The sequence below is a fragment of the Seriola dumerili genome, unplaced genomic scaffold, assembly GCF_002260705.1.
Source record: "Seriola dumerili isolate Sdu_G_001 unplaced genomic scaffold, Sdu_1.0 BDQW01000321.1, whole genome shotgun sequence".
NCBI lineage: Eukaryota > Metazoa > Chordata > Actinopteri > Carangiformes > Carangidae > Seriola > Seriola dumerili.
This window is the reverse complement of record NW_019174576.1, coordinates 3948144-3967518: the sequence shown is the minus strand read 5'-3', so window position 1 is coordinate 3967518 and position 19375 is coordinate 3948144. Positions and strand designations below refer to the sequence as shown.

The 19375-nt window shown below is 42.1% G+C and overlaps 2 protein-coding genes across 5 annotated transcripts; one reads left to right on the top strand and one right to left on the bottom strand.

Annotated features, from left to right (window-relative positions):
- Positions 1-2310: 2310 nt before the first annotated feature.
- On the top strand, positions 2311-6824 carry LOC111231973 (E3 ubiquitin-protein ligase RNF170-like). The gene is made up of 6 exons (XM_022759283.1): positions 2311-2398; positions 3135-3246; positions 3890-3998; positions 5024-5097; positions 5183-5293; positions 5966-6824. Exons 1-6 carry the CDS (start codon positions 2370-2372, stop codon positions 6311-6313), a joined length of 783 nt encoding a protein of 260 aa, XP_022615004.1. The 5' UTR covers positions 2311-2369; the 3' UTR covers positions 6314-6824.
- A 15-nt stretch (positions 6825-6839) lies between these two features.
- pfas (phosphoribosylformylglycinamidine synthase) lies at positions 6840-18844 on the bottom strand. Of its 4 annotated transcripts, none has more exons than XM_022759277.1 (28): positions 18684-18844; positions 17389-17511; positions 17103-17238; positions 16310-16415; positions 16020-16218; positions 14694-14799; positions 14421-14561; positions 14113-14237; positions 13870-13998; positions 12979-13116; positions 12524-12652; positions 12343-12416; positions 12106-12262; positions 11955-12016; positions 11681-11842; positions 11266-11502; positions 10932-11162; positions 10569-10749; positions 10394-10477; positions 9953-10108; positions 9547-9666; positions 9285-9430; positions 8995-9196; positions 8614-8705; positions 8403-8517; positions 8173-8322; positions 7843-7983; positions 6840-7528 (listed from the first exon to the last, which is right to left on the bottom strand). In XM_022759277.1, exons 2-28 carry the CDS (start codon positions 17507-17509, stop codon positions 7218-7220), a joined length of 3951 nt encoding a protein of 1316 aa, XP_022614998.1. In that variant the 5' UTR covers positions 17510-17511; positions 18684-18844; the 3' UTR covers positions 6840-7217. The 4 variants fall into 4 exon arrangements, with proteins under 4 accessions (XP_022614998.1, XP_022615000.1, XP_022615001.1 ...); XM_022759279.1 differs by having other exon boundaries at positions 18743-18844; XM_022759280.1 differs by lacking the exons at positions 17103-17238; positions 17389-17511.
- Positions 18845-19375: the final 531 nt, after the last annotated feature.

The following is a 19375-nucleotide window of genomic DNA, read 5'->3' as shown; positions in this document are numbered from 1 at the left end:
CGGCAATTTTCTATTTCTATACGCCCACACTATGTGGACAAAATCAAAACATTTGTCATCCGTGTGCCTCAAGTGGTTTTCCCTCATTATTGATTGGCATGAATAATTGAGTACAATGAAAGAAAGACAAATATAGGTTACACAGATTAATCTGCGGATCAAAGTGTGACAGAAGTAGGCCTATTCACATTTTCTATTTATCCAATAAATAAATAGATAAATTATAGTAATTATTATATCACATATAATTATTAATTATATTATCATATACCAGATTATTCGATCATTAATAAGGTTGTATTGTAATGGCCGAGCAATATTTTAAAATTGTAGCAATGGAGGTGAAGCTAATTTTAACTACATATTGTTAGGTAGTTTAATCCCTAACAGTGCATCATATTTTAAAAACTTGTTCATGTTTTAATCTGTAAAAATAAGTAGGCTAACAATAGCTGTCAAATAAATACATTGGAGTAAAAGGTAATGTTGTAGAAGTGCAGAGTAAAAAGGAAATATTGAAGTAAAGTATAAGCACAGAAAAGTTGTAGAATTACAGTACTTCAATAAATTTGTTTACATCCCCCCACTAACTGCAAGATGAATCAATGGGTTGTAAGGCTTTGTTTTGTCTGCCAAAAGTTCAAGTGATAGCGCTCGCCCAACCAACATTAAATCTTAATTGCAGCTGGTTTCATGTTTGACTACGTGACCTGTGTAAAATACTACATAACTTGACCCTACAGTTAACAGAGAGATAATCCTGCGCAGTCAGTTTGCAGGTTTTGCCTGGAGTTGGATATTGAATGCAATCAGAATGGTTATCTATTTTAGTCATATTTTACAGGCTATAATAACAAGAAATAGAAAGTCTTTTCTCTAATCAGTGCTCTTCCCAGAAAGCCAGTAGAACCCCACAGCATGCCAACCCTTCCTTGAAGGTAAATCATTTCTTATGAATACAATAAACCTCCTCACGTTATCCATTTACATATGTCACGTGAGTGTGTGTGCAACTGACACTCACAGGCTACAGTGGTTCCTAATACTTACAGCTTTAGTCATATAAGATAACAAATCTCACATGTGTCACCTGCTGTCTTCAGCCACAATATGGAAAATTCCAAACAAATCATACAGATGATCATGTGCATGTGTGGCCTTGTTATGTATTTAATTTGAATTTGGTTGAATTTCTACATCACCCAGTAAGAAAAAGGAGTAAGTGATCATCAAGTGTAGTTTACATGTCAGACAGTGTGTGTATTGCCTAACTGGATTTCACAAATGTGGCCTGCAGGTGTGGCCTCTGTCCTATGTTTAACTGTCAGTAGGTAAGCACCTCTCCTCACTGCCACTCTGCGACCCTGACCCTCACTGACTGATGGCTGCTATTTTTAGATGACCTGAACCACAATGACTCCCTCTTTTTAGCTTCTATCAGAGGTGAGGTGAAGGGCCTGTGTAAATATTTGCCAGGATATTTCTGCAATGGCTGTCATGTTGAACTATGTGAAGATTATCACATCTTTACTCACCGTCGAGAGAGAGATTTTTTTTGTTTTGTTTATTTAAATAACTGACATTTACATTTGCTACAATAAGGCAAACACAACAGCACGTACTACTTACCACTGTATTTTGAATCATTTGGTCAACACTTCCGTATTTCCATATTTCCATACATTTCTTTTAAAAATGGTACAGTATGAGAATGATATTTTAGAAATTGTTGATTACAGACATCTACCTTGTTTTCACACCTAAACTTGGATCTATGACAGGCCTCCTTTCTGTCACTGGGTTTATTATCTACAGCTGAGGTGCTTCTCACCAGCCCTCAGTGTAGTAAAGTGTTAATGTCAATGACAGCCACATGCATTTCACAACCAATAGTTTGTGGTAAGAGATGAATTATGTGAAGCAGTGATGTTAGCAGAGTAAACTTTAAGTAAATGATCAACAAAGTCAGATCTAACCTTCTTGAACACAATGTGGGAGGGACCTTTTCTGTCTTTGATCTGGTGGCAAATCATGTGACCCAAATAGTTTGCCTCTGACCAGACTGAGGGGAGAAATATCTTCTTTTTGCAAGTAACAAACCAACAAAAAAAAAAAAAATCATCACAGTCAATTGTGAAGGTTTGTAAGTGTGTTTTGGAGTTGTCCCACTTTGTACAAAGCTCTGCAATATCGATCTGCCTGCTTTACTGGTCCCTTCCAAACAGGAAGACCAGCTGATATTGGAGGGTGTAGTAGTTGATCATTGACAGGCAGCTCCAATTTATTTTGGACAGTGATGCCGTCTGGTAACACTTCATTTGACTCTAGGAGATAGTGACTAACTGTCAGCTGCTGTTTCTAGATCAACAATGCATCCGAATCACAAATCTCAGTCCAGGTGAGTCTTATTTTATTACATTTTGCGGTTTTGTTTGTTTTATTGGAACAAGGAGGAAATTTGAACAAGGCTCTTGGAAATAAAGTGAAATGAGTATGTTTTTGATCATGACGCCCAGAGCTGCGCCACCTGATCTCTTAAAAATACTGAATCTTAGGATCCAGATAGTTGCCTAAAAGTTTAAGGTAATGTCATATATGAAGCTGTCATATCAAATGTTCAAGTGTTTTTAATCACATTGTTTAAGAACCACAGAAAATTTGACATTTAACACAGTTTATATCAGAGCAAAATTATAAAAACATGCATGTGTGATATTTTTTTCTCAGGTATTAATGATCTGTTTATGTTTCAGCAACTGCCTCAGAAATTTAGTAGCTGGTTACTGTACATGTAATATGATGTTTGTTATTAAAGATGCCTAATGAAAGTTACTAAAGGTTTAATTAGACTGTTTATATAATTTCTTACATTAATAGTTGTAACTTTCCATTTAGATTTATATTGGAAGTTGAGCTTTAAAATCATTTAGGCAAACAGCAGTCCTGCTGGGTGCAACATGTCAAGTAGCAGCTAATCTGTCAAACTGCTGCTGTCGGAGCCTCAGCGTATATAATCCACATGCAAAAAACAGCTGAATACAATCAACCTTATCTCACAAATCATTGGTTTTGTGTCAGTATCTCCTCACTAGCAGATATGCAGTATTTAAGGTGCATGTCATGTCACGTTGCAGACCGGACCATCTGCCCTCTGAGGGTCCAGTGGGTCAGGGTCACCTCGGGTCATCCAGATCTTTGGTTTGTGCACCAGAGCAGTCAGCATCAACGTATATGAGCTGCCACAAGGTGAGAGCTTCACTTACTCACACAGTAAGCAAGGATATGAAAGTTTGCAGATTCTGTAGTCCACAGTTGTTATTATTATTTGATGTCAATAGGGTTACACTATTGTTTGTCAGAGTAAAAACCAACCTACTATACTTGATCCACATATTTTAACTTCTTTCAAAAGGCTTACATTGATTAAAAGAAAAATCAAACCCCAATATTTCTCTTGGTTTCGATTTTAAACAAACAGTGACATCAGGACCAGTACACAGGCAGTAAACAACATTATTCCTGTAAGGCACTCCTTTGTAATAATTATCGCTGCTTTTATTAGGGTCACAGTCTGGTTTAGAGAGCTGCTGCCAAACAAATGATAATCATCTTGCTGCTTACATAGACCTGAGCCTAATTGAAAGTCACTGAACACGTACTGTGTATCTGTTATACTGTATGTTATGAGGGATCATCAAGGACTTTTTTAAAGAATTTTGGAGATTATATAGCACACAGTAGCCAGAATATGATATCTGGCCTTATGTTGTTTTGTTTTTTTTTAGATTTGTCAACTTTTTTCTTTCTTCTTCTTCTTTCTTTTTTCTTTTGTCCTATTTCCTGTTTCCTGTACTTCACCTCTTGTCTGCTTTTCTTCTCATCTCTTCAGGAATCTGCAGAGTTGTGTCCATCCACTGGCCATCGAGACTGGCACTGTCCAGTCTGCCTGCAGACAGCCAACTTCCCAGTCCAGACGAACTGTGGCCATTTGTTCTGTGGTACGAGATAATAGACACACACACACAAACACACACAAACACACACAAACACACACTGGCATGATTCTTGAGTGTCAGAGCAGACCTGGTTTATTCTTTCATTCATGCACCTGCTCACTCAATCATCCACTGTGTGAGATGGGATTCATTCATTTTTCATCCATCTTGCTCACCTGTTGCATCATGTGCTTATGTCTTTGTACATGCCAGTCATTGGCTGATCAGATGTAGTATCAATGTGCTGAGGCCTGTCAGTTTCAACAATTAACTGTTGCCATGCTATTTAATAAAGTGTTAGATTATCAAACTGGCCAAAATGTGATCCGAACCTTGACTGTTGAATTACCTCAGTCCTTGATTAACCTCGAATACTTTAAAGTCAACAGACTTTGTAGTGACACGTACACATGTGACTCAGAGGTGTACTCCTCTCAACATGACACACAATTGCACCTTACACACAAACACGAGGTGAGGCAGCTCAGGGGCAGCTTCGGCACGGTTCATACACAAGGCAACTCTTGTTGTGCATTAGATTTAAATTGAGAAAAAGGAAAACAAAGGAGGACATGAAAGCACACTCCGACTACACTATAAAAACAATACAGGTTGAGGTACAGTATATATCAAGGCTGCTCTGACTAGCGTGAGCAGTGCTAGTGCCACACGTCTAGATGGCACATTGCTTTTAAGTATATCTAACAGTAGATCAAGGAAATTTAGTGACTATAGACAAGTGAAAGAACACTGAAGTCAATTCAAATGCAATACTCCAAAAAACTTGAGTACTTCTGTTTGTGATTGTGATACTTAAGACAGTTGCCTCTGCACCTGAACCACTCACCTGTCTAACCCCTGCCTTTCACGCCCTTGAGCAGAAATATTGCATCTTCATTGCATTCTTGTCATACTAGTGGATTTTATTGCAGTGTAGCCACAATAAAAACATTTGCATTAGTCGTCATTATCGTGTAAATTGTTAAATGTTGGTTAAAAGGAGCTGATTCATGTGTTTGATGCTGCAGCTCCCTGTCTGATCACCTACTGGAGACATGGCTCATGGTTGGATGCCATCAGCTGCCCTCTCTGTAGAGAGAAGGTACAGTATGCACGATGATCATATGTAAACACAGTCGGTTCAGGATGAGTGTGAACGTGGAGTAAAAATGCTTGTGACTTTCCAGGTCAGCGTGCTGTGCCATCTGTTCAACGAGAGTCGATCAGACCGGCAGTCAAAGGAAGTTCTCGGGGAAATCACAGATTACAACAAACGATATTCTGGGGCCCCACGACGGGTGAGTACTCAAATTAACTTTCAGACGTAACATCAAACAGCACACACGTCCTTCCAACACCTCTTTGAGTCTCAGCTGAAAGTGGCCTAGAAACTAGTGATTTTCCCTCTTCTCACCTGTCTGGTTCTGTTAAAGTATCAACAGGTGCAACTTTCTTTACAGCCTTGAATGTGACATCAGATTAGATCACAGGAAAGATGAGAATTCCTCCACTGTTTCCTGTGATAATAGCTCTGGTAACAGGAATACCTCTTATGCAACCTCAAGGATGTACTGTCCTATACAACCACCAATTCCAGACAATGAAAGTATCTGGTTAACACACGTAGTGCTGACACACCTTGTTGCCCAACCTTGGTTGAACATTTTCTTTCCTTTGAAACTAATTTCCTACATGGATCTCCTTCACATAAGTACATTTAAATTGTGGTAGGGCTGTTTGCTAAATGGTGATGTCAAAGGGCGCCAATGTCCAAAGTTTGGCAGCTGAATATTGAGTTTAAATAGATGTGGAATAACTATTTTTTTCATTCACTTTTAAAATATATAACTCAATCTTTACCAACAAATAAATACAGAACGTTTTAATAAGAAACCAGTGACCTACTTCTTTTAATACTATCTTGTACAATCATTGACTACTGCGCTCTGACTTCTCTTGGCCACTGACAGGTAACAGACTACCTATGTGACGCACCCCTGCTCCTGCAATTACTGGCCCGTGGACTTGGCACCATGGGATGGCTCGTGTCGCTGTTTTTCTTCAGAGTAGCCCTGTGCTGCGTGGGGACAGTGGTGTCCATCTCCTCCCCTCCTCTGGACCCAGTCTCCTCATCATCAGCAAGTCCCCTGGAGACAGACCCCTCCCTCTGCGGACTGCTCGGGGTCCTGGATGACCTTGTGGTGGTCATCCTGCTCCTTATCTGTGTTATCAACATCAACCAGCAAATGGTGCCAGAGGGAGGAGGACACTCTGCAAATGCTACAACGTCACAAGGAGTAATGGGGAATTCACTGTAGATAGATGCTGCTGTAGCGTGTGAGTACAAGCTGTTTGACATGGACTTTTTTTTTTTTTTCCTCCCTTCTCTAATTAGTGGATGCATGACAATTGAAAACAAAACAAGGTGTAGTAGTCAAGATGTTTGAGAGAGTCTCAGCCTCTCAGACTGTTGACGCAGACTCCGGGCCTGTTTGTCAAGTGTTTACAGAGCCTGTGCAAGAGTGAGAGCGATATCTTACAATGTTATGCAATGTGTTGGTTCAGCTTTGGTTACACATCCTTAAGTCCCTCAGGCCTGAAGAGTTTAGCATGTGGCTTTTTCATCCATATTAAATGGGCAAAATGTTCAGTGTCCACTGACTTGTCAATTAAAAAAGCACATTCATAATTTACATTTTAATAATCCATGTTTTTTTTTTTAAGCATCTTATCCCCAAAAACTGACCTATCATTTTTACACCTAACTGGGCAACAATTTTGCCACTTTTTTTGACATCTATGTAAATATTTTATATTGTATGAATTTGTTTTTATGTGTAAAATAAAGAATATTTATTGTCTTATGTGGCTTTTCTTAATCTACAACACACAAACACTACTTCTTCTGTGTTGATTAATTTATTAGCAAGTTTGGTTTCTAAAGTTTCAGCAGAGCAACACAGATAATGTCAGCAGACCTGATTGGTATATTAGTTATGTAACATATAAAGTTATTGCCAAAATGAAACAACTACAAGAATCCACAACAGTCTCACAGTTATAAAGTATTACAGCAGGCATAATGCAAATAGACCATGTACCACAGTAAGTTAAACAGTGAAGTAAACCACTGAGTAAGTGAACAGGTCTTAAAGTTTTAGTTCAACATCCCAACAAAGACAATACTATTTTGACAGCACCTGGGGTTTAAACAGAGTATCATCACTGTAAGTTGCTGCACCAGGCAGCTGCGTTCTTGAACATGCGTAACCAGGGTGAAGGTGTCAGAGATGGTCTGAAGTCCCTCGGGGCCCAGGGCCATTGCCAGCCCAGGGTGCAGCGCTCCGGGTGGGGCATCATGGCCAGATGTCTGCCGTCCCTGGAGCAGAGCCCTGCAATACCCTGCGGGGAGCCGTTAGGGTTCAGAGGGTACTCTTCAGTGGGACAACCCTGGTCGTCAAGGTAATGCAGGGGGGCGAGCCCACCAGAGATAATCTGGTCCTGAGCCTCGGAGCTACGGAATTGCATCAGACCTGTGGGAAAGAAAGAGGTTGGGAGAAAATCAATATTAAACACAGCTGCTGATTAGAGAACATACCGACCTCTGACATGGGAATCAGCAGAGTGGTTGTTGCGCAAGTTCCAAACTTACACACCGAGTCACCTTTTGGTGCTTAATTATGATCCAACACTGCATTTGACAGGTATTTGTCACAGCTTGGTGGTTTCAGGTTAAACTGTTGCCACAGGTCTACAAGAACCAGTTTTTCTAACACTTATGACTAGTTAAGAACTACTATTGCACATGATCAACTCTCTGAGACATTTGACTTGTTCTTGACTGTACCTTCTCCATGTGCAACCCAGACTCCCAGAGCTGATCCCTCCATGCCTCTGAGCCAGATGGAAGGGGACGCCTGGATCCCAACGCTGACGAACCGAGACTCAAACCTGCCAGACTTGTTATGGGTCAAGACCACCTCAGAATCTGGGTGAAATTGGAAAAGAATAAGAAAGCACTTTAAGCTCAGTAACCACTGCAAAAAGTCTCCTCTGTGATGACTATGTTCTATGTTCTTTACATATTGCTTTAACATTGTCTCAATTCATTATTTTACCAGTAATTATTGTAACTGTAAACAATATTTTCATTGCTTTTCCTGCCTTTTCCTCTTACCTGCTCCATTCTGGCCTTCTCCCACCCAGCCCAGCAGGGCGAGTAGCTGGCAGCCATTACACACACCCAGACTCAGTGTGTCATCCCGTCGCCGAAAGCGATCAAATTCAGCCTTGGCCTTGGGGTTATACGCAACGGTAGCAGCCCAACCTTTCATGAAAGGAGAATGTAGTCACACAAAACAAATCTGCATCTCACAGTGGTCTGGGAGTTTTTGTGTGTTTATTTACCTTTAGCGGATCCCAGGACGTCTGCGTAGCTGAATCCACCAACAAACACTACTGCTTTGAAACGCTCCAGGGTCAGAGAGCCAGAGCACAGGTCCTGCATCGTGACATCCCACACCTACACACAAATACAGACAGGGGTCATGTACATCAGCTGTACAGCTGAGGTAAACACAAACCTAGTTGATAAAAGTTGATCGTACCTTATACCTACCTCAAAGCCGGCCATATACAGAGATACAGACATCTCTCTGTCTCCGTTACTGCCCTCTTCTCTGACCACTGCTACACGAGGCTGCCCTGCAGCTGAAAGAAAAAAGAAACACACATCAGAAGGATTTATGATCAACAGAAAATGTGTCAAATCACAATCTAAATACTCAAATGTTAAGCTTTTCATTTTGCAAATGTTAATACCTTTTATTTTATTAGGAATATCTTTCGGTCAGACCAAATTTAGTCTTCATTTGGACTTATTTTGATATTGAGAGAGTCAATATCAAAAAGATTCATCGCAAAATGAAAACAGTAATTAGTTGCAGCCTTGGATGTACACTCAATTATTGTACATGTTACCCATTCTGTTTAGGCTTACTGAGCTTGCTGGACAATTCAGATGGGTCAAAGGTGAGTTTAAAGTAGGGCTGTGTCCTCTTAGCTAGCCCCTCCTCTTCCTGTTTAACACAGAGCTCATTGGCCTGAAGGCGCTCCAGCTGGAAACTGGTGCCCTCCCACAATGCTCTGAGGTTAGGCAGCGGCTCTCTCAGCAGCTCCCGTCCGTCCACATGAACACTGACCTGGAGGTCGAGTGAGAGAAATAGAAAACAATGATCATCACCGATGAAGTGAAAAGGTTTCAGATGCATGTTCAGGTTGATGTCTCACCATAGCCTCTGGTCCGAAGCCGCAGGTTCTGCCGATACGGTGACACTGCACGCCTGCGTCGCTGAATCTCTGACGCACTGTTTCTACATGAGCCTGTGAAGCCTCCAGAACCAAACCCAACTCCTCGCTGAACAACAGCTCCATCACTGTGCAGCCAAAGAGGCAGCAAAAACACTGCATGAGTTTATGTTGTCATGCTTACAGTCTGAATGCTATTATGTGCAGTTTACAGGGAAACAAAACCGCACGTCAACTCACTGACCTCCAGTTCCTTGTGATGACAATTCAACATCGATTCCACGATTTCCTGCGAACGCCATCTCCAGCAAGCAGGAGATGAGGCCTCCATCACTGATGTCATGACCGGCACTCAGCAGACGATCTGAAAGAGAAAACGCATCCTAATGTTTTCTCCTGCGTTTTTTCTTCCACATTTTCTAATAACAATCTACTTAACGTTGAATAGATAATTTACTTAAATTCAAAATCAAACTGACTCACTGAATAACAGTATAACAACTTCAAAAAGGCAAAAAAATACCCAGTAAAACCACTAGGTGGCTGTGTCAATACAGAACAAAACTGTTCTCTAACGGACTGAATCACAGTACACAAAGCTAACACTCCGTCTGTGGCAGGTAGTACTGTGCCTGCAGGTGCAAGCTGACCGTGTATGAGTGTCTGAGTGGTGTTGAAGCAGGCAGTCAATAGTGCTGGCTGGTCGAGGTCAGGAGAGCAATCTCCCAGCTGGCTGTAGCACTGAGCCAGGGCAGAGCCTCCCAGCCGATGATGGCCTGGACTGAGAGGAACCCACAACAACACGCCTGCAGAGAGAGGACAAAAGGTCAGAGGCAGGCTGTCTGTTATTGAATATGTGTATGTATGTGTGTGTGTGTGTGTGTGTGTGTGTGTGTGTGTGTGTGTGTGTGTGTTAGAGAGAGAAAGATGTCTGTAGTCTGAGTGAGTGAGAGTTGGTTAAAATTTTTTTTAAAAAGACGATCAGAATAATTAAAAACTTATTTTACTTATTTTGACATAAGATAAAATTATGGCAACCACACATGGCTTTATTGATTATGAGCTATTGGATCTGTCTGAGTGTATCACACCTTCGCCATCTGGATCCTCGAGATCAGGCGTCACAGTGGCCGTGATGTCAGGACAAACAGCATATGCCGAGATAACCAGGGCACCTGAAACAGAAGCAGAAGGAAAGCCAAGTTTAATCAAAACACACACAAACACACCCCTACACAAACACACCCACACACACAGTGAGAGTACCTGGGGCTTTGACCGTCTCTTTTCCCACTCTAGCGGCCATACTCAGAGAGTCCTTGCCCCCATCAATGGCCACCCCCAGTTGACCCATGACCTCACACATGGCTTTGCAGGCCTCCCACAAACAAGCTCCTTCACCGGGCAGCTTGGCCGCCCACATCCAGTTCCCACTACACTTCACATCCTGAAAACACACATCCAGGACATTCATGTTGGGGTAAAAAACAAATCATTGGATACTACAATAATTATCCTATTTTAATAGGTGGGGACAGAAATTTGTGTAAGGTATTTTGCAGGTGTCACTTGATAAATTTCCCCAGTTGACTGAAACAGATTTCTTCACACTCTCAGTTATCCGCTCACCTTCAGCGCTGTGACTCTGGCAAACACCAGATTGGTCAGAGCTTCTCCCACAGCCATACGAGCCCCCGCTGCAGGACAGACCAGCCCTTTGATTGGCTGCTCACCGATCGCCGTCGCCGCTCCCTCTAGGCTGAACGGTGACAGAGCAACGACAGCCACGTCGGCCAGTGGGGTGTGAAGAGGGCCGACACACTGTTGCTGGGCAACCAACCCAGTTACAGACCGGTCCACCTGAGAGGGGGAGAGAGAGTGAAGAAATGAAAAGCCACATGCTGTCTGCACAAATTCACTTCTAAAAGACACAGACAGTGAAAGACAGGGATGTAACACAGACCTTATTGGTCAAGTAGCGTTTGGATGCCACAGCAGGCAGACGTAAAACTCTGTCCAGAGCATCTTTGACTGTCAGCCCAGCAGGAAGAGTGAGCAGCTGATGGGTCGGGGTCAAACGCTCCATCTTAAACTCCTTCTGAGGCATCTTTCCCAGAACCCAATCCAGCTGAAGGTCGACAGGACAGCGCCCTCTGTCTGCCTGATCACCGCTACCCCCCTCGTCGTCCACCAGCACAATCTGTGCGGAGAAATCAGATAGAAAAAAAAAACAAAATGAGGATGATCTAGGAACTGATTCAGAGAGATACTCGAGGCTTTCCAGCCATATGACCTAGCTAGTGACCACTGATCACAAAAAGCAGATTGATCGGTACACTGGATGTGCATTAATCGACTTGATCTAGGCTGAAACGTGCCTTGCCGTCTCCGGTGATGTTTCCCACAAAGTCAACAGGACACTTCTCCCTCTGACACACCCTCTCCAGGAAAGACCTGTCTGATGGGCGGAGCAGCAGGGCATTGCTCTCCTGATACTCTGCTCCCCACAGCTCCAACACACTCAAGGTGGGGTCACCTTTCTGCACAGCAGATACAGGGGGAAGATGACAAAAATAAGAATGAAATAAAACGAAAACTAGAAGGTGTGTTTGTGTATCCTAGTGTTTGTATCTGTGTTCATTTGCTGATTACCTTGAATCTGCTGCAGTAAATGACAGCTCCAGCTGGCTCACTGAGCTCCTTGAGCACATTACCTACAGATGAGAATATATCTCAGTTCATTAATTCTCGTCTAATTTCCTAAGGTTTACATAAATGCAGAGAAAAAAGCTCTGTTTCATACCATTTCCTCCCGCCCCCTGATCATGTATACTGCAGACTGGATTCCCATTGCTTCTTTCCAGGCATGCCCTGAGAGCACGATTCATCTTCTGCTCCATCTCAGCATCTCCCCTCTGCACTGCACCCAGATCCCTGTCACTGGAGTTGTCCCCCTGGACCTACAAGCCAAATCATTTTCAAATACACTGAAACGTCTGCACCCGGTGGGGGTCACTGTGATTTAATGTGGCTCCCCTACTTCTACAGAGGAGGCCGCTCCTCCTCCCACGCCGATCCTGTACACCGGCCCCCCGATCTTCACCACTTCCATTCCTGATCAAGAAGAGCAGCAGAGGGAAATTGTGAGTCATTGATCGACGTGTGTAAATATAGCCTCTGCATTGACTAAACTCATTTCACATGCGGAGTTGAAACGTTACCAGTCTCTGCCTCTTCTTTCTTCACATGTGTATCTTCAATAGAACCGAGACCACCACTGAACATGATTGGCTTAATCCACTCTCGACGCTCACCGTTAGCCAGCCGCATGCCAAAGGAGCGAGCAAAACCTGGAGGAGGGAATTATAGAAATCAGCACACAATTAATCAGTAGACTGACATAAAATGTATTCAAATTCATAACGGACTGTTTCTGTACTATTATAATGTAGAGAAACCTCCAAACACATGCCGTTTACAGTTTTACAGATACTACAAGTAGTTTTCTTTTTGTCCGTTTGTCCAAAAATATCTTCATAAACTTTGGCTGCTTTCAATTTCTGCTATTATTAGATTTGCATCCGTCAGTTCTGTTCCGTCACCTGTTTTGATTCCGGTGAAGAAATAACTGTTTGATCCTGAAAGGCTTCAGTATATATAGCGCAGGTTTTCCTACCTGACAGGACTGGTTCTCCAAACTTGTTGCCATAGTCTGACGCCCCATCACTGGCCTCGATAGCCACCTGCAGCGGAGGGGCGAAGCTAGAGGGATACTCCCAGCCCTCTCCTTCACACTCCCAGGGGAGAACGTAACCTGGAGAGGACGACAGTCAGAAAAGACGCCTCGGGTTAAAAATGATTTTTATGAAGCACTGACCAAGTCGGTTTTTCTATGTCTCGATTTACAACTATGTCACTTCATATTAGCAGCACATCATTTGCAGACAATGGCGTCTTCCTTTCATTGTTATGCTGATGACAGATGTACCTCACTGTTAGGCCCACTGATGCTGGCATGCTACAGAACTGCTTATTAAAAGCTCAACTCTCCAAACGGTGGCTCCCAGTATGTAATAGAATTGATTTTAAGATTTTGCTCTTTATGGCCTCTTTTCTCACTGTATTTCTGACCTCTTAGTACCATATGAGCCTTCATGTAGTTTAAGATCCTCAGGCAGAGGTTTTCTCTATCTGTCTCTTGCCAGAGGAAATCGTGTTGGCTGAGTCAGTAACTTCTTTTAAATCTTTTCTTAAAACATACTTTTATCTGAAGCTTTAGTGTTGTCCCTCATTTGTAAGTTACTTTGATTAAAAGCGTCAAATGAAATGATTACATCTAAACGTTACTTGGACTGCCTTATATTTTAGTTATATTTAACTTTGTTTTTTTTTAATGTTACATTTCATGTTACATTTCTCGAATTGATTTTAATTTGCTGCCTTGTGTGAAGTACTTTATACCATATGTTTATGCCCCATAAATAAGATGACCAGCAATAAAGATTATTATTATTATTGTAAATGAGGAAAGTGAAGCAACTTGTTTGACAGTTTCAGCAAGTCTGACCTGGTATGTGCAGATTGCCGAAGCAGTATCCTGCAGTGCCAGCGATGACGTGGCCTCCGCGTCCGGCACTCTGGACATCTCTGATACGACCTCCTGTTCCTGTGGTGGCGCCACTGAACGGTGCCACACCTGCATGTCAGATGAGAAGGAAAATTATGATAAGAAAAAAAGAACACATAAAAGAACACACACAGGAAAAAGGACGCGTATGTTGCAATTAAGCATCATTTTGTGTGTCCAGACCTGTCGGGAAGTTGTGTGTCTCTGCAGTGAAGATGACATGTCGCAGTGAGCGCCGTGTCTCATATGGGCTGGCTTGGGAAGAATCTTTTGGGTAAACACACTCCAGTTCCATGCCTTTGATACCACTGGGGGGAGAGAGACAGACAGACAGACACAGACACATACACACACACAAGCACACACACACACACACACACACACACACACACACAGAGACAGACAGACACACAGTCAGTGTCAGTGTAAAATGTGGACACACACACATTAACACACAGCATCTGTGGTTGCTGTGCTGCTTCCACTCCTACCTGCTGTTGTCACAGAACTTGATGACGTTGTTCTGGTTGCTGCGCCGCTGGGTGTCCATTATGAGACTGAAAAGAGTCTCCTCCTGCTCCTGCCCATCGATCTCCATCCGCCCCCGAAAGAACCAGTGACGACTGTGCTCGCTGGGAAAGAAACAAAGAAGGAATTAGAAAACATAAGAGAACAAAAAAAAAAAAAACACCCAGAAACAAATATTTCAGAGCCAAGCAACACAAAGCTATGCTGCTAATCTGCTCACTGCAGAAAAACCCCACCTGTTGGACTGGGCCAAGTCAAAACACTCCACACTGGTGGGGTTCCTTTTAATCCTCTGGAACATGGATGTGTAGTAGTCCAGATCCCAGGAGTCAAAGGCCAGACCTGCATCACGCACAACACGCACACATAAGATTATAAATGGCCATAAAAACAACTCTCTCTCAAATTAAATCGATTTAATTTGAGAGAGAGATAACTATGACCTGGACGAATGAGAACATTCACAGACATAAAAACAACATACGTGTAGAATTTGTTCTTATAACATCACTGCAGACATCAACCCACACAAAAGACAACACTAATAAAGATGCAAAATGAATCAATCAACAGAAACACAGACACAAACACAATCACACAGTGAGATCAATTCCAAACAGTGATTTTTATCCTCTGCATGCTTCAAGAGACCGGAAACCCAAAAACTATTTCACACAATTTTGGTTTTAGAAGTATGCGCTGCTTTAAAGCTACGTCATGTCACTCATGATGTGTGTCCCTTCTATTAAACAACACATTTAACTTAAGTCGGGAAGAAAAATAGTAAAAGCAAAATGAATCCTTCGGAGAAATTGAGCAGCTATAGCGTCAACAAATTTCATATGGGTGATTTTTAATTATATACTTAATTCACCAGTTGAGCATGGGTGAGCCTACAATGTATGTACTGAAATTATTCTCATCTATTTGAGCAGCTTGTGAATATTAATGAAGCTGAGCAGAAGTGAATAAGCAGAGCATGAACATAAGCATGCACAAAGCGTTCTGTCAGTCTGAACCCGGTTATACAAAGACAGGAACAGTTTGTGAATACGTAAAAATCAAATGCATCAGTTTTTGTGCACTATGTCTGTTTTGGAAAGAAAAGTCAGCTGAGGAGAGCTGGACTTCAAAGCCTTGATACGGATAAACTGGTTAAAAACACCAAACATGTCAGATATAAAAAAAAAAAAGATCTACTTATTCAGTATCTGGTTTTCCATTAAAGAGATGGAGCCTTTATCTCTTTTTGGGTTTCATTTGCTTTCACAGCACATTAGACACACACACACACACACAGATGCACATGTGAGATAATGAGCAGCATCATCGCTGTCCTGTGACTTTAACCAGCTATGTAATCATGTGACATTATTACCTCCATCAGCACACACAGTGTACTCACAGATAGCTGCAAGACTGAAAAGAGGTATAGAGAAAGAGAAAGGTAACAGTGCATTAAGTCTGAGTGACAAAAGAGGAAGAAGAGATCGAGAGAAGCTGAGGCTGAATAGTACAAAGAGAAAATTCTCTTAATCTGGAAACTGTAAAGGGAGTCTCACCCAGATCATTGTTCGCCGTCTCCAAGGCTGCACGACCCTTCCCCAGGATGTCCACCTCAAACACTGGCTGTGGTTTGGTTTCCACAGTGAAAGAAGTGATGGGATGTTGATAGATACACTCTGTCATACTGTCATACAGACACTCAATCAGCTTCTTTATATCTCCATTGAGTTTGGTATCACTCTCTTCCTTTTTGGGCTGGAGGGGAGAGAGAGAAGCACAGGCATGAAGTGACAAAACAACCCTGAGTCAGTGACCTGTAAAATCATTTTTCTGTGTGTGTTCAAACCTTGATTAGAAATCTGCGAGACAGCTCGACCCGTGTGACATTAGTGAGGCCTGCACTCTGGCAGATGGACACAGCGTTGGTGGACCAGGCGGTGGAGAAGTTCAACCTGAGGGGCAAAACTGCATCAATATCAAGTGGAGACCATCACATTTCAATCTTTTGCTCTGCTGGCGGCAACTGAAAGAAAGTTAATCTGACTGATATCTGATATGTTCTGTGTTTTCAGAGTCCCACGGCATCGATGGCATTTTCTACGAATATTCCTGATAAGCTCAGGATGAATATTAATGTTTTCTGACCTCTGCTCTACTGACACTTACACAAAAGGAATATTAAAATGATGACCAGATTATTATGATATTTAGGGAACACAATCATGATGCTTGGAGATGTTATGATATTTTGGACCCTTTATGAGCTTTCCTCTAACACCACTCTCACACCAAACCTAACATTTTTAGTCCCTTTAATAAGTCTCTATGAATAGAAAATTCTGAAGGATAAGTACTGGATCTTGCTTTTATTTGGTGAACATTGCAGCCTCTAGGGGTCAGTAGTGTGTCTTCTTGTTTTGTTTATCTGACTTGTAGGAAACTGTGATGAAGATGCTGCTAAAAGCTCAGGAACCTTGACAAGTCAAGAATAAACTCTCATGCTTATCCAAACCTGGAAACCTGATATCAATCTGTGAGAGTGTCTCCTGTATAATGAAAATAAAGCCAACTGTCGGACAAAAGCAGAGCCACAGCATGTAATACAGGTAATTTATCAGACTGTGAGGGAGCAGCAGTACCTAGGTCCGATCTCCACCAGTTTCTCCCCGCTGCCCTCTGTGAGGTTTGCTGTCTCCGACAGAGGCTCTGCCTGCAGGGGAGGACGAAACAACCAGACGAGAACCTCCTTCTGCTCTGCACTGAGACTCTCACAGCCTGCAGCAGAGAGCAAGGACACAAACTTTGCAGAGGTGGAAAACATGGCAAATGGATCGATAGAATGAGGAAACATTCATGTATATGTATAGTATTTAATCAGTTATTTTGCTGTCCACAGCCTTAAGTGATTAGCTGTCACACACTCACCCGTCAGCTCCACATTGTAGCACAGCTCAGTGGTGATTGACAGCTCAGGGTAGAGCTTGGCTGCCCGCTGTAAGGCCCGCCCGCTCACAGCTTCATTACTGTAGAGCCGCACCACAGCCATGACTGACAGAGAGACAGAAAAATAAATCTTTAAAATCTGAGGGACTTCCATTAATAAAATCAATCACGAAACGTCACAGATGATGGATTTCATGAAATTGATCGACTCAAACTTATTAAGTGAATATTCTACAGTAATGGATCACTAAATCAGAGGGCAGAGGTCAATACTGATGATCAATAATATGGAAGGGCTCACATTTTCTCACTGAGGTTGACCTTTGTCTCCAGTTCAGACCGGGTCAAGACAAACCAATACTCAGATGGCTGACCACTAATGAGAGCGTGCAAAGCCTGGAGCCTGGAGTATCACCACAGACATGAACACACAAGAGTCTCCATGACATCTGGGAAGGTCTCAATGTGTTCAGACCATGAGGATTACATTAAACAACCACGTGATGTATAGATGTTAAGTTAAGCACAATTCTTCTGCAAACATGATTTAATAATGTTGATGATTTAATCAAAATAAGGGGTCTACATGGATTGTAAACCTGCAGAATCTCAATTTATCTACAGACCTGACATGTGATCACTGCTTCATGTTACATGTTCTTTTGATCAAAAATACCGAGTGTTACTAATCTATTTTTTATTCAGGAGTTTCACAACAATCTGACAGCAAATAACTTGTGCAACATATAGTTCTTCTTCTTTTTTTTTCAGTGGTGATGTTATGGCTAATTCTGCACAATGACAAATGCACGTGTCTTTCAATACTAATGCAAACCCTCTGAATACACACACACACACACTATCTCTCTGGGACACTGATTGTGTACATGTTGGAGGTCACACACTGCGCGGTCAGGAGCTTTCTGTTAGTCCTTAACCACACCAGACGCAGCCCCCTTTCAACACACACACACACACACACACACACACACACACACACACACACACACACACACTGATGCGACCTAACAAAGAGTATCAAAGAGCTCGTCTACAGAAACAACAAGGTGGATACAGAAGACGCAACTTCTTAACGTGTGGTCTAAGTGACACCAGGTGAAATAAGACAACAGAAAAATAATTCCTCGTTACTTTTACATTGTGTTACCACAGTTTCCTCTGTCTCGAACCGCTGCGGGGAAGCTAAACTTGCTAACTTTAAAAAAAGAAGGTAGCAGAGTTAGCAGAGAGCTAGTCAGTGACGTTAGCTAACTCACGGGAAGCAGCTTCAGCGGTTGGCTCTTCGTGTAGGATGGAGAGTTGAGTTGCCGCTCACCCCTGGAGTCCTGGAGAAACTTCTGCTCCTCTTGCGTGGACAGAAGGAGGTTTGGTTGGTGAAGGTCTGTCTGCACACTGACAGGACAGGATGGATGGTGGACCTCTTCACCCACGTGTGAGCGCTCCTCATGTGTGCGCATGCGCGTGTGCTGTTCGATTTAATTGAATGAGTGTGGATGATCACAGAACTAAATCTTATAACTTTTAAAAGTAAGTTGAGGAAGAATGTCCTTGTTTTCTTATGAGGGAAATGACGTTATCCTCATTATACAATGACACTCTGGCCTGTGCCCTAGCTTTCACTTTGACAGTGAGGTTGTGTCCTCAGTATTGATTGATCATCTGGGGATTATTTCAATTTACACTCTACAGTAAAAACTCAAACATGGTGGTTACAATATAGGCTGCTTCCTGTGTTTTTACAGTCATTATTTAATTTTGGCTATGTTTAGGTCAACTAAATATAATAAATAAATTTAATTTAATTTAATTGTCCTTCATGCTGTGAAAGAAAATTGTAATGCTTTATTTTAAAGTCTGTAAAATTTACTGATAATCTGTTGGGAAGTTTCCTCTGAAAAAACAAAGTAGTCTCTGCTACATTTCATAAACAAAATAGAACTAATCCAAA

Excerpts from the sequence above, each read along its gene's own strand:
- LOC111231973 (XM_022759283.1), top strand. The coding sequence starts at position 2,370 with ATGCATCCGAATCACAAATCTCAGTCCAG. Across the intron at positions 3,247-3,889 it reads CGTATATGAGCTGCCACAAG|GAATCTGCAGAGTTGTGTCC; the intron begins GTGAGAGCTTCA and ends TCATCTCTTCAG. Across the intron at positions 5,294-5,965 it reads ATTCTGGGGCCCCACGACGG|GTAACAGACTACCTATGTGA; the intron begins GTGAGTACTCAA and ends GGCCACTGACAG.
- pfas (XM_022759277.1), bottom strand. The coding sequence starts at position 17,509 with ATGGCTGTGGTGCGGCTCTACAGTAATGAAGCTGTGAGCGGGCGGGCC. Across the intron at positions 10,750-10,931 it reads CCAGAGTCACAGCGCTGAAG|GATGTGAAGTGTAGTGGGAA; the intron begins GTGAGCGGATAA and ends GTGTGTTTTCAG. Across the intron at positions 10,109-10,393 it reads CGAGGATCCAGATGGCGAAG|GCGTGTTGTTGTGGGTTCCT; the intron begins GTGTGATACACT and ends CTCTCTCTGCAG.